Source organism: Cheilinus undulatus, linkage group 6 (assembly GCF_018320785.1).
Source record: "Cheilinus undulatus linkage group 6, ASM1832078v1, whole genome shotgun sequence".
NCBI lineage: Eukaryota > Metazoa > Chordata > Actinopteri > Labriformes > Labridae > Cheilinus > Cheilinus undulatus.
In genome coordinates, this window is record NC_054870.1 from 15,307,354 (window position 1) to 15,321,769 (window position 14,416).

General features: G+C 37.8%; 2 protein-coding genes across 8 annotated transcripts in view; both read right to left on the minus strand.

Moving 5' to 3' along the window:
* LOC121510946 (regulating synaptic membrane exocytosis protein 1-like) overlaps positions 1–14,416 on the minus strand; it is a 167,954-nt gene that overhangs the window by 88,547 nt on the left and 64,991 nt on the right. The window lies entirely within an intron of this gene.
* On the minus strand, positions 1,125–4,389 carry LOC121510947. The gene is made up of 2 exons (XM_041789355.1): positions 4,192–4,389; positions 1,125–1,913 (listed from the first exon to the last, which is right to left on the minus strand). The coding sequence occupies exons 1-2, from the start codon at positions 4,332–4,334 to the stop codon at positions 1,394–1,396; spliced, it is 663 nt and encodes a 220-aa protein (XP_041645289.1). The 5' UTR covers positions 4,335–4,389; the 3' UTR covers positions 1,125–1,393.

The window sequence follows — 14,416 nt, forward strand, 5'->3', positions numbered from 1 at the left end:
ACAGCTCTAACCTCTTTATCCGCCAACATGAGTTATGAAAAGTTCTCCCAAACTTTATAGTAGGTCCCAGTGGTTAAAAGAGTAATCAAGTGCTGAAGACCATGTTTAAATCGGCAGAATAGGCTCCAGTTAGCATACTTAACAAGCTAACGCACATGTGTTCAAGTTGGCTGGGTTTAAAGAATGGGTATAAATATGTCAACATATCAATTAAAATAACCTAGTAATTCCAAAATATATTCATTTATTAATATTTTTAATAATTGAAGAAATTTTGGAAGGAGGTTGCTGCATTATTAATAATTTAAGCGTAATTTATCTAGCTTATTTACAATTTAATTTAAAAAATTTAATTTTATTTATTCGCTTCAATTACCATATCAAAAACGTACTGAACCATGACTTCAAAACTGAGCTACGTACCAAACCGAAAAACACCAACGCACACACATTAACACATACACTCAAATGTGCATCGTGTCCAACACTGTCAAAGCTCATAAAAGAGAAAAAAGACCAAAAAATGACAAGCTATTACTCTAAATTACTGTAAAAAACAAACATGCTATTGACATAAGTATTTCTTATGAGTGTTTTAAATATGGGTTTACTTAAAGAGGATGAGAAATAGTTTGACTTTACTGATGCACCTCTTTATTTCTAGGTCTGTTGTAAATAGCTTTTAAATTACTTTCAAAATAATCTAAATGCTTTAATTTTACTATAATTGTAGCAATGAGTGCATAGTGGAGTAAAATAAAAATGTGGTAGACTGTTAAAATGAAAGGTTTGATTTTAAGAGCTTTAAAAGGTATAAAGCCGGAGTGAGACGAGATAAACTGTACGCATTGATAGTCTACTCAGTTTAGAAATTTCTAAATAGTCCTGAATGCTTTGCAGTTATGACTTTCAGTCGTATACAGAACATATTTTCCACTCAAATATTTTTTTCCTAAATTTAAAAAAAAGTGTAAAATCTCATCACGTCTCGTGGACCCAAATCCCATCTCGTCCTTTCTTGTGAGATAAGCATATCGTCACACCCCTATTATTTACCCTTCAAAGTAAAATATATATCTGCAAATATTTGATTGTTCCATAAAGAATAAAGCCCAAAGACCACATTCATCTTACCTACAATTTAATCAGAAATCAGCATTTACAAACAAAGGTGAACTGGATGTAAACTGGGAGTACCTTAGCATTAATGGGAGTACATGCCAGTTAACAACTCCCAAAACAAAGACTCCTTCCTGTTACGTTTTGGAGGAATACTGACTTGTAATTGATCCTCTTTAAGGAACTAAAATCAGAACATTAAACGTAAATGAATTATCAATATTAAAACATTTAGCACTGGAACTACAAATTAAATGTAACTCAGAATGTGAGCTCAAAATCGCTGACCATGCCACAGGGCGTAGCAATTCCTAAACGGCATCAGACACAGGGGCTCCTCACACATCTGGCACATCCAAGATGTCATCTGGTACCTCCCCTTGGCTTTGCAGTGACTGCACTGCATGCTCCCAACAACCTGGTACCATTTCGTAGGCTGGATGGCCACAGGAAGGTGCTCCCATGATGATACTCTGGGTGTAAGGGTGTATCTTCTTCGCCTTGGCAGCCACTCCCTTCTTCTGCTACAGTTGCAGCAGCAGCCACAACTGCGTCTCCTTGAGACAGGTGCTCTATATCCACAGTGTCTTCTGGCCTTATAGGGATGTGATGCAGCAGCTCGTCTACGTCTCCACTTCGTTGGGGTTATAGACCTGCGCTTTGGACTTCTGCACAGAGGCGGCGGCGGTGTAGTGGAGAGTGGAATATAGTCATCTGAAGTTGAATACCGTTTCACAGAAGTGGAGCAAAATAGCACTTCTTCTGCTTGCACTACAGGGTCATCCTCCCCTGGACTTAAACAACAAAACAGAGATAGAGATTCAGTTACAATCAAGAAAAGTGACGTTACAAAAAGAAAGCCTTGAACTACATCTCTGCATCGTAAACTGTTTAAAAATGTTTGAAATAAAGAATCATTAAGCTTTTGAGAAAACAATAAAATGATTAAAGGAGCTTGTTTTTAATAAATTCTGTGTTTAAATAAAGAAAAGGCTTTAATACTAGGAGTGGCAAAAGGTTAACATTTTTTATTGTGATCAGTCTCACAAGTTCTGTGGTTGATCGCAATTAATCACATCATTATCGCATCATCAAATTCCACTATTTGGTATTGTAATTCCACTATTCAAAACATTTTTTGTATCATTTGGATTTTTTTATGTCTTATCTTAAGGTCAACAGACTCCCTTGAGTCCCTGTTTGGATACAGACCTACTTTTACAGGTTGACTAAAAATGTGAACATGAACTTAATACTGGAAAAGGTGACTTAATGTGGATTGAAAAGGAAATAAATTGATAACGCAAGGTGCAGATGACTTTTGTCTTGCCCACTGAGCTGTCTGTGAGTATTTTTTTAAGTGAAATGAGACATTAAGAGGAAGTGGTGGACTGTTTTACATCACTGTAGCTGCAAGGAGACGTTGCAGTGTCTTAAGAAGAGTCTGCTGAAAGGGACAGTAAAATAATGTGATTACTGGCCCTCGAAAAAATTAGGGCACTTATTGTGGACCTTGACTGCGATTAATTTTAACAGCCCTAATTAAAACATAACACATTTGAAACCCTTGCCAGAAATGACAATACCCCTTCTTTTAAGTATATCTTCAGGCATCTGACTTAAGTTAGAAACAGAAAGACAACATATTTAGAATTCTATGAGATTATATTTCACTTGTCAATTGATTAAACAACCATTTTCCATCTTTTAAACACACTGTTGTGTTTACGCGGTGACTATAAATTTGTTATCTCTTTTAAGTAAATTTTGACTTGATAAGAAGGCTGAACTCTCTGCTACAGAACAACATTTAATGAGGCTTTTAACACAACTGTTGGTTCAAAGCATGGTCTTTGAAGGAACAGTCCAGCTAACAGATCTGAGCTGAGAATAGGTTATGCCCTGTAAACTAATGTATATTGTGAAATCTTTCGCTATTCCTTTTTAATTCATTCAGTTCTTGATTGGAAGTCTTCACACATCCTGCTCCTCACAGTCACATCAGATCTGTTGTCACAAATCTAGTCTGGTTTGTTTGTTTGTTTGTTAAATGCTGTTCATTTTCAGTGCCCCTCTGGGACAAATTAAGTTGTTTAAATCTTTGACTGAACGAATCTTAAGTAAACAAAAAAAGAAAGACTAAGCAGATATATGTTATTGGAACAAGCATCTCACCTTCATTAAGAGGCTTTTTTTCAACATTTAGTATTTTGGATTATTCACACCAGGAGGAGGGAAAAGTCAAACCTAACTCACAAATGTTAAATGATTTAAGGAGGTGTGCATGTCAAGGTTTAACATAGACACTCTCAAGGCCAGGAGTAAATTTATATATTCCTTGTGAAAACCCAGGTGTAGGTTAGACTACATATGAAACCTAAGGTAACCTTACATTATTATAAGGTAATTCCCTCTTTTAAAAAACGTAGGTGTAGTAGAATTACAGCTTAATATGCCAAAACCTATATCATAAAACAGTAAAGATAAGGAAGTGATAGTTCACATATCAAAAATTACCTTTAATATTGTGAAAATATCTTCCTGTTTAATAGTTGGGTCCATTAGTGACATTAGCTACAGGATTTGTACTATTCTAGGTGTAGTTAAGAGTCTGGGCTTAAACATCACAAGGCAATTAAATCATTCACTGTGTAAACAGTTCATAAATTCAGAAGTCAGTTACAAGTTATAGCGTTAGACTAGGTTAGTTGAGAAGTTTTTAAAATAAAATATTTTTTTAAGTCATTTTAAAATAAAGAGCCAAAAAATTTTAGCCAATACAACAGCAAAGAGCCATATCTGTCATACTACCCAGTCCAAAATACCTTTTACTAATACAAATGGAGATAGATAAGAAATGTGTCTACCTGCATTACCTATGTTTCTGTAGACATGAATGCTACCACACACAGGCCGTTTAGCCCTGATTTTAAAATAAAAACTGCGTCACATCAGGGACACCTGGCAAATATTTAGCTAGTTAGCTAGCTGACGTTGTAAACTGTTCAACGTCGACGTGAAACATTAGCTCGCTAACGTTAGCTTAACACTGTTGTCAGTTACTGTACTTACTTGTCAATCTCGGTCTCCGTCGCTGTCACGACATTGTTGGAGTCTTCTTGAAAATGCCCATCTTTTTTGCAGATGGCGTAGCATTCATCCCATGTGAGATCACCCACAAGAAGCCACGACTCACTGAAACGCCTGCCCGACATTTTGCTCGAGAGAAGATAGTCCGACGGCTGGCCATTACCGTTAGCTTACCTGCTGGTTTAAGCAGTGGTTCTCAAACTGGGGTCCGGGGACCCCTAGGGGTCCGCAAGACACAGCCTGGTGTCCGAGAAATAATTCAAAATAAATCATTAAAGTAATGCCATGTCATCAAAAAGCAAATAAATAAATATAGGGGCCACATACTAAACCAGTGACTCCCACATAAGTCAGTTTAAAAGTTGACCTTATAATCAGAGCAGCTGTCTGGCTCTGCACCAGAGAAGAGACAAAGTCAGTTTTCTGACTCAAATCTCTGTTATGATGCTTTAAATGATCCACAGACAACTGCAGCTGATAGATTTGACAAATGTTCCTCACAAGGAACAAAAAATAACAGCATTTAACTGACTGTTAACTTTTAATAATGGCAGTGGCATCAGCTAACAGACTGTACTGAGACGAACTGCTCTGTGATTTTATATTGTAGTGTTACAGGAGTGTTAAGACGAATACTTTGGATTTCACTTTACAGGGTCTTTAAAGGCAAAACAAAGGGTTTTTTTCGACGAAAGGGCAACGAGAAAGGCAGTTAACATCAGCATGAGGGTTATGTGGGGGTCCTTGAAAAATTTTCTGTAAGGGATCCCTAGCCCCAAAAAGTTTGAGAACGCCTGGTTTAAAGGAGAGTGAGGGAGCGAGGACAGACGTTAGCTTCAGATTAAGATGACAAACACGGAGCTAGACCTCTCAACTGATGATGATCCATATCCATTGGATTTCTTTATTTATTTGTAGACAACCAGAGCTTCCTGTGTGAGTACATCTACAACTGAAGCTACCCTAAAATTATATTTAATTTTCTTAATATGTCGATGGGCTCCTTGTAAGTTTAAAATTTGAAATCAAAATTACCCCCACTTTGCTCTTATTACTTTTTACATGTTTAATGTAGAGCCATAATATAAAAATGTATTCTTAGTGACACCTGCTGTAGATGGTATCTCTCAGCAATAACAAGCCAGAAATAAAAGTTTACTTACTGCATTGCTGGTTTGCCAAATACTTAGTTAAATGTTAAGATTTACTAAAGGCATTTTATCAGAAAAAAATGTTGGAATTTGTTTCTGTAGCTATTGAAAAATTAATCTGACATTAAAATTTGCATCTTAACTTGCAGGGTTTTAATTATTACACCAAGGCAATATTTAATCATGTCACTTGTGAAAAAAAGAACAAAAAAACATGATGGGCTATTACTGTTTTCCAGTGTCGTGGAAGAACCCAGTTCTTAATGGTTAAATAATAAAGTTCTCACCATTTAAGGCACAGATGGTTCTACCATAGGTAAATGAAGACAATTGCTTGGGGCCTGAGGGGATAGGCAAAAGTGTGCTACAAATGTAAGATGATAAGTAAAAAATACTTTCACATTAAAGCTATTTACTAAGAATGTAAACCAGGTGCCCGCTGTGCAGAAATAGCATTAAAAACAGAGTTTGATGAACCAAAAAAAGGCCCTGGGAAGGACCCTTGGACCCCCTAAAAAGGTCAGGCCCCTGGAAAAGCCCAACATGTTTTCATATTTAAATGTGAATATTTTATTCATATTAAAATGTTACAATAGTTAAATGCTATATGAAAATATCAATAAAACAATAGATAACTGTGGTAAATGACAAAATAATTCTAAAACACCATGGTTTGTGACAAAAAACAAAGATTAGGTTAAAACATAAGGCTGCATGTGCATGTGTTACTGTTACATTTTGCCTCAAGACATGCTAAACTATTGAGATCTGGAGACTGTGAGCTATATTGTTACTAATTGTCACTTTAGGTTATGAGAGAGTGCTGCTTGCAACATTTGGTAATCCAAGTATGTAGTTCTGTGGCTTCTGTTGCGTATTTCTGTTGTGGGTGTGTAACGTCATATGAAAGCCATTAATAGAAAGCCAAAATAGGCAATATTTTGGCATCCTTGTTACCATTGACTAGCAACTGTGTTCCCATACGGTTCCCAACTGTGTTCCCACTTGAAGGCCAAGCCTTCCCCTGCACAACATCACGATTCTACAAGTTCTATTTGTAGGCAGCATTTTATTATAGAGGTATAACATTCACAGAAGAACACGTTGCATTGGTCTGGTGTAATTTTGTATAGATAAGGCAGAAAGCAAAGATACTGTATTGCTAACTTGAGCCTGCATGTTACAAAACCAAGCATTCAAAGGGATGTTCTATTCCAGTGTTTCCCAACCATTTTTCCCTAGAGTTCCCCCCCACACACATATACCTGAGAAAAGCGAAGCCCCCCCAGCACCCAAGAGAGAAAAAAAATATGTCACAATGCCACCAAAATTCAACATAGATTTTATTTATTTGACTGATAAACCCTAAAAAAGGCCTATGCATGCTTTCCTTATCAAAAGACATTTGTATAAACTACCTTATCAGTATACGTCTATAATGTTAAGCCTAATGCAAACCTATGGTACTTTCTTACACATATTGTAATATACACTGAGATTTTGATACAGTTGCATCCCAAGTATGAATAGAGATTGCAGAGATTTGACTGATAACACCAGTTCAACATGTAAACTGAGCCGTAGAATTAGAATAAAAAACTAAATGACAAGAATGGCTATAGTGGATGGCAGAAATTATCTCTGCTCATGGGAAATAAAAGCCCGAGTCCAAAGAAAGTCATGATACATTTCTGAGGGATAATCATTCATGAAGAATGCACTGCTGACACTAAACAGCTGGAAAAATCCTTAGCTTCTTGTCATGCTCCAAGCTATCCTACCTTTCAAAACTTAAAAAAACATATTTTATAAAGGACTATGTAGGTGTAAAATTTAAGTTATAATGCAAGCCTATGATGAAGCTATCCCTGCTGGTGCAACACCCAGAACATATACTAAGTTGGAAATAAAAACTTTCGTTCACACTACACTACATTAGAACTTGGGTACAACCCATAGCTGGGTATAACAAACAGATGTCTACATTGAAGGCATACATTATGTTTCATTTGTCAATATCTCTGCCCTTTTAATCCTTTCATTCTTTTTCCCTGCAGTTTTTGTGTTTCACCTTTGTTGGAGAGTGATGATACTGCAGAACAAATGGCCAGTGTTACAAAGAGATGGAGTGGTGAGCTGTTATTTTAAAAGACACTTAATCCCATAGTAATCCGTAGTATTAGATCACACTCTGATGGTGAAACAAGCACAGGAGAGGAATAGGCAGGCACAGATGAGCATGACAGTAGGCTCGCACAAAGGATGGACATGCATGTTTGTGGCTTGTGCACAAATCCTTACTGTACATGCAATCAAATTTATGCACACAAGCAGATACAAAGGCCCGCTTTCATCCACACAAACTGCAACAACAGCAGCAATGTGCCACATGACCATAGAAGCCCCCCGCCCCCTGAGATGAGTTTGTGAGTGAAGGAGAGAGCGCAGAGAGAGAGAGAGAGAGAGAGAGAATAGCTTCTCCACAGATGGAAACTAGGACACCAAACCCCTGTGTGTGTTTGTTTTGTGTCCTGCTGCATTTGTGTGTGCTTCCATCTGCGTTTGTGTCTGTTTGTGTCCGTCAAGGAGCGGGAGTGTGTATCCGCTGGAGTGTGTAACCGCATGTGTGCATCGCTGCTCATGTGTATATGGTGCATTTGGGTGCATGTGTGTGCTATACAGTAAAACAATGAATTATCCAGCAGTGAAATTTGCGAGTCTGTGTAACTATAGGTGTATGTTTCTTGGAGAGGTGCATACATTTGTGCAACAATAGACTGTGTACAGTATGTGAGACAGTAAGAGGTTCAATTCCCAATGCGGGCTCTTTCTGAATTCAACACAGTTTCTTTTTCTCCTCTTAGTGCACTAAAAGACTCTGTATCAGCAAAAAGCATCAGAACAGTGTTTCTGCTGCCTAAACATTCACCATATAATCTTTTTTTTGCTTTTAAATTATTGAGGCTTTTCCTGTTAAGTATGTTCTAAAAAGCTGATCAGTTGAAGCAGATTTCACTTCAGAGGTTAAGGAAACGAGAAATTGAACACCTTGCTTTGAATGTCTCTGCATGGTATACAATTAATAGACAGCAAAATTACAGGGGTGAGTCAAGAAAAAGGGCTGGGTGGTTACTACGGTAGTGGTATTAATAGAAATCTCACAAGCAAGGGTTGAACGTGAACCTTGACCTTTGACCACCACAATCTAATCAGTTCATCCTTTGGTCGGAAAATGAAGCATTAGTTCATAGAGGACATCGTAGTCATACAACCAGCTGTGATCAGCTGATGGCCAGCAGCCCACAGCCAATCACAGCAGTGTATTTAAACATGATGTACTTATCACAAATGCCTGCTTGAATTAATGCTGATGCACCACGCTGCTGCTGCTGCTGGCAAGCTTAACCTCCTCCACCCCAGCCTCCTCCTTTACAGCATAAAGCTTGTTTCACCCTCATATTGAGATTCATACTATGTATTAATTTCTTTTGAACTAATTTTATGTTATTCAGCACACATTGTCATTAACGTATCCATATATATGGGGATTTCAAGCTATGCATTCCTTAAAGAGTCAAAGCATGCTGCTTGACTAACCCAGGGAGCATTTTTTCAGCAGAGCCCTTTCTGCCAAATAAAACTGTATATCTATGAAAAAGTAAAATGTACGACAGTGTTCCTGACTGAAAAATATTTATGTCAACTTTGAAGAAAATCCCTCAAAGTGTTCTTAGGATATCAGATTCACAACCATGGGATGAATGTGGAGTTTAAAGTTTAATCTTGAACTTTGATCTCCAAAGCCAAATTAAAGCTCGTGTATGTAACATTCAATGAAAACTGTATAAAATCAACTCTGCTCCCCTTCCCTTCCTTTTCTTCTCTGTGTTTTGGCTCTGTAACTCCGCTCCTCTTCTCACATAGCCTACCTCCTTGCGAATGTGTACCTCCGCTTAATCGAATACTGATGGTGGCAAAGCTCTCGTGGAGTGATTTTGCTCTGCTTTTCCACTGAAATCAATGGCCGAATTACAGGTCAGAAAGCACTTCATCTCAGCATGAACAAATTCCACATAGGACCGAACACCGCTGGTAACTCCGCCATTGTCTCAACTTCTCTTCTTCCCCAAATCATAGCACTAAATAACCAGGGCAGTGTTATTTAAGTGACCAAATTTATGACTAAAATGCTCATCCCCTTACTTTTTTCCACTAGGACGCGACTTAGACAAACCGAAAAATAGACCTTTGATAACAAAAACTCTCAGGAAAAGTAAGAAAGTATGTAATTTTTCAAATAGAAAAAAGTATGTACTTATAACTAATTAAAACTTGTATATTTTTGAGTTTTCCAAAACTAAAATAGAACTCTCATGAGTGGACATGGCCGAAATGTAACCAAAACTAAGAGGCATTTTCAAATTGAAGTTAAAATAGCTGCCAAACTTTTAACTGATTCAAGGAAAAGTTACACTCATTTACACTCACTCAGACCAGATCCCTCTATTGTCATAGGCCCTATTTGGTTGTTCATAACAGACAAAAAATTAAGTTTAATTACTGTAAAAATAACTATTTAGAAGAGCTGAAGTGGGATATTCTGGCACAGCTTCCAAGGTGCATGGAGGATAAAGAAAGCCTTGAAGTGAACAAAAATCTCCAGCAACACTTGTAGTTTAGAGAACAACTTTGTTTGACTGAAACGCATCAGTCAAAACTAACTTCTCTAAACTAACTCTAAATTGCAAGTGTTGCTCGAATTTTCTTTTCCCTAAATTATAGGTATTTATACAGACCCACAAAATCACATTTCTCTTAAGGGTCTGTGTTTTTCTACAATTCATGTGACTTACATGAAGTGGTCTGCTTCTGCGTAAGCTTGCAAAAATTCTACTTGTGCAGGCTGCAAGTGAAGGTAACAGCAGATTTTGCTTCATATGGGACTCAAATTCTGCCCTCAGATCAGAGGTAGTTTTGGTTATTTGGAGACAAATTAAGAATAAAGCTGATGTAAAAAATATATATGTGTATATATACTGCATCTTGTGATGTAATTGACAGATTTTTTTATGGAAGAAGTATTTATACTCAGGTCAAACCAGGAAAAAATTGAAAATTGGAAGCTCAAAATTATTTGAGGAGGACAAAATTTTCATAAATAAAGCCTCTTTATTTTTCTCTCAAAATGCAAATGATTCATGCATTTAACTTCACAATGTCCAAAATGTTCTACGTGGCAGAATAACTGATATTGCACCAGTGATTAACAAATATAATTTAATTTTTATAAGTTACACCTTGACAAGAGACATGCTAAAATATTAGGATGGGGTGGGTTTGAGTTACAATCCTCTGGTTAGGTTTTTTGGTGTTCATAATTTAGATTTGGTTTGTTCCTTTGCTTTATGATTGCTTTTTGCTGAATGATAAAAGTCTTATGTTGGTCTTTGCCTGGGGCTGCCAAATTACTAACATTTCCCCTTCAAATAGTTCCCAAAAAGAGTGAGCTAATATCTTTATAACACTGACGATGAAACCAAGATCTTAGTTACGAAATGTTTATGTCTCCAATAGAACTTCTTTATGAGAACTACTGGTGGGAGAAAGTTGTGGATGAACTGCAGCATAAGGCCACAGTGTGGAGTTGAATGGGGGGGCGCTGTAAAGAGGAGCCTCAGTCTGTTGGGTGCGGGCTCTTTCAAGACAGGCAGCTATCAAATTACACATAAAAAAAAACAAAAAGCAACTTTTTTTCTTACTTACACAATTCTAGCCACCAACAGATCAAAAAATATTCATCAAAGTTTCTTACAACCCCGAAGAGAGTTCAAAATCTGAGGTCTTCCAGGTTACTGACGCTCATCTGACAAATGGTCCTCTATAGGACCCAAAAGCAGAGTTGTCATAGCCCATGAAGTGTAAGATGTCTGTATGTCATGTCCTCCAGCAACCATGAGACATCCCGCTTTTTAAAAATATTAGGCTAAAACACAAACCACCTGCAGCTCACAATTACACATTTTCCCTGGTAGAGAGGGGAGGAGTGGGAGAAAAGGCGGGACCAGGAAGTAGCATCAGCCAATGACAGTTTGACGTATGGCACCGGCAGCATGCGAGGCGGGCGCCGTAACCGAGGGCGTCAATAAATCCTGCGCTAAGGATGAAAGACTGCCACAAAGGAGATTAGTGTCCACAGCAGCTAATGAGGTACTATATCAGCACAACCCGGCACCCGCAGCAATACAAGCACACATAAATGTACAGGAGACACATGCACAGAAAGCTCGTACTAATGCGTTCACAGACACTCTAAGTGCATTGTATTCGTACAGTAACACACAAAACACTAGTTCTACAGGCAGGCACAATGCATGATGGGATGCACTCATTTCTTTTCTTTTTTCACCCACATACAGTAGGAAGACTGCAGACAGGGGTTTCCTTCCTGGCCAGATGTAACATATGTTTTATTAACACACAAACACTTTGTCATTGGGTCAGTGGGAGGACAACTTCAGCTTCTCTACACAAACACAGCCTGCTCTGGCATGAAGACGAAGATAATGGCTTTATGGACACGCAGAGATGCCAGGATGTGGTGTGTTTGTGTGTTAGAGAGCTAAGCCAGGAATTTAAACACTCCCCTCATAACAAATGTGTTAATATTTAATTGAGCTAGAATCTTTACCCCAAATCGTCAGCCTGCTCAACACAAATGCACTTTTTCTCTGAATTTAGTTTCAGTCATGCAGCCATGACACTGCACTTCCCTATTTTTACCACTAAATGTCTCTAGTTAGCAAAATGTAGTACCTGGTAATGTGAAGACTCATCTTAGTGACTGAGTGAGAGCTTAAAGCCTTAATGTATGACATAGAGGGAGACTTTAAAACAGCCTACACCTTAATTTAACAGATTAGCATCCATTTTATTCACAGCATGAGTCATAACACTTTTTAATCCCTACATTTTCTACATCATCTTTGTTCCAAAGTATTTTAAAGGTAACTGATTCAACAAAAGAATCTAACACCTCCTGGATCCCAACACAATGTGTCATGGCTTGTAAAAAATCCCTTCAATTGCAGCTGAACAATACAGGACAAAAAGAACACTGGCATAGCTTTTTTTCTGTAATGTGTGTATTTAAAAATACAATGATGAAGTAATCTCAAATGAATGCATGTGGTTAACATTTCTCTGGCCAATAAACTTTTGAATTTTACCATCATAACTGATTATTTTTTAACTTAATGTACATTTTTGTCCAACAACTGTAAGATTAAAATGTGATGTGCAATAATATATAATATTAGTTTTTCCCTTGTTGCTGTAACCCCATCCCTTTTCGAATCATTCACCAGCCGCTACTACCTCATCCAAAATGCACAATTTTTGAACTTTTATCACACTCTTTTTTGTTTTCAGAATTTATAAACTAAAACAAATCATAAACACTCCTGCACTCCTTCCATATACAGTGATTGATGCCCAAAACATATGCCAAAATGTCTGAAAAAGAACCCATTTGAAAGCCCAAAGTCATCTCTGTCAGAAAAAAAAAACACATTTGAATAGTGTGCCTGCAAAGCAGATGGATTTGCCAGACTGTCATCAGGAAAATCCTTCTTGCAAAGCTCCAATCTAAAACATTTGAGTCAAACCAGTCAGCATGGTTAGAGGAGAATGAGGCGGTAGCTACAGGCATGATTAAGTTGTAATGTGAGCCGTTAGCAATGGCTGTCTCCAGTGTAGCGTTTAGTTCAGATGTAGCTGTACTATAGCGGCAGTTTTATCAGAACTGGACCACATTTCTTTATTAAATAAAGGGCAAAGAACAGCACTGAAGTCTTTGTCATGACAGAAAACATGTTTCAGCTCTTCTGCTGACCTGTTTTGGCATGTGTTTGTGAAGGCTGGGTTTGGGGTTAAGTTGGACTGTAACCAGGTGTATACAATGGCTACCACCACGGTGGCGATTAGCTTTGATGCAGCTGTAGAAAAGCAGCAGGTTGATCAGACCTCAACCACATTTCTTTATTTAAAAAGAGTCGCACTGAGAGTTTCTCTTAGCAGAAAAGACGTTTTTCGCATGTCTCCCATTAGGCTCAGGCAAAAATTTTCACCATTCAAACACTACGGCAGTGCTCACCTGAATAGCTCAGGTTAGCACTGGAGCTGTGCATGTCCACTACTTCATTTTGTCTTGTTGCTCTGATTGGCCCGTCATGAATGTGACATGCAGAAGGTTCATCCAATCACCTTCTGAGAATTTTTTTAAAAGTCCTGCCCTTCCCAAAGACTTTGTCTGGAAGGTTTCCCAGATGAATGTGAAATATATCCATGCAATGAAAATATGAAACAATTGACTCATGTTCATCAAAAAAAACTGCATATGTCTTGACACATGCTGTAATAGATTACATGTGAGACTGTCAATAAGACTGAATATATATTGTTATGAACTTAGCTACCTTGTAGCTACCTTGTAGCACCGCATTATGTAATAATGTAATACATTTTCCACCCATCATGTAATAACGCCGCATTTTCTAAGCCACTAAGCAGTTAGGGTTAGGGCAAGGTAGAAGGGTAGGTGTTTAGTCTAGAGCCCTGAAGGGGGGTTAGGTTTAGGCATAAGTCACTAAGCGGTTAGAGGTAGAGGCAAGGTAGTTGGGTAGGGCATACCTTGGAGCCCACACTAAGTCGGTTAGGGTTATTACATAATGCAGCGGTATTACATAATGTGGCTTTACATACCTTAATGTACAATGCAGATTTTAACCTTTGATTCAAACATAATACAGTTTTACCCCGTCAACAATAAAATTATGATTTCATCTGTGTTAGAGCTGGTGTAACTCAGTGCAAGATAGACCTACAGTCATTGTCACACTGGAGGAGAAACTTTAGGTGGTTTTCTTTCAGGAATGGTCAGACTCCTGCTTGTAGTCACAGATGTTGATGAAGAGTAAAGACTTATATGCGAGTTCATTCATTTAGAAAGTTGGTTGCTGTGGAAAGCATTAAGCAAAAACAGCCATAAAACCACATTA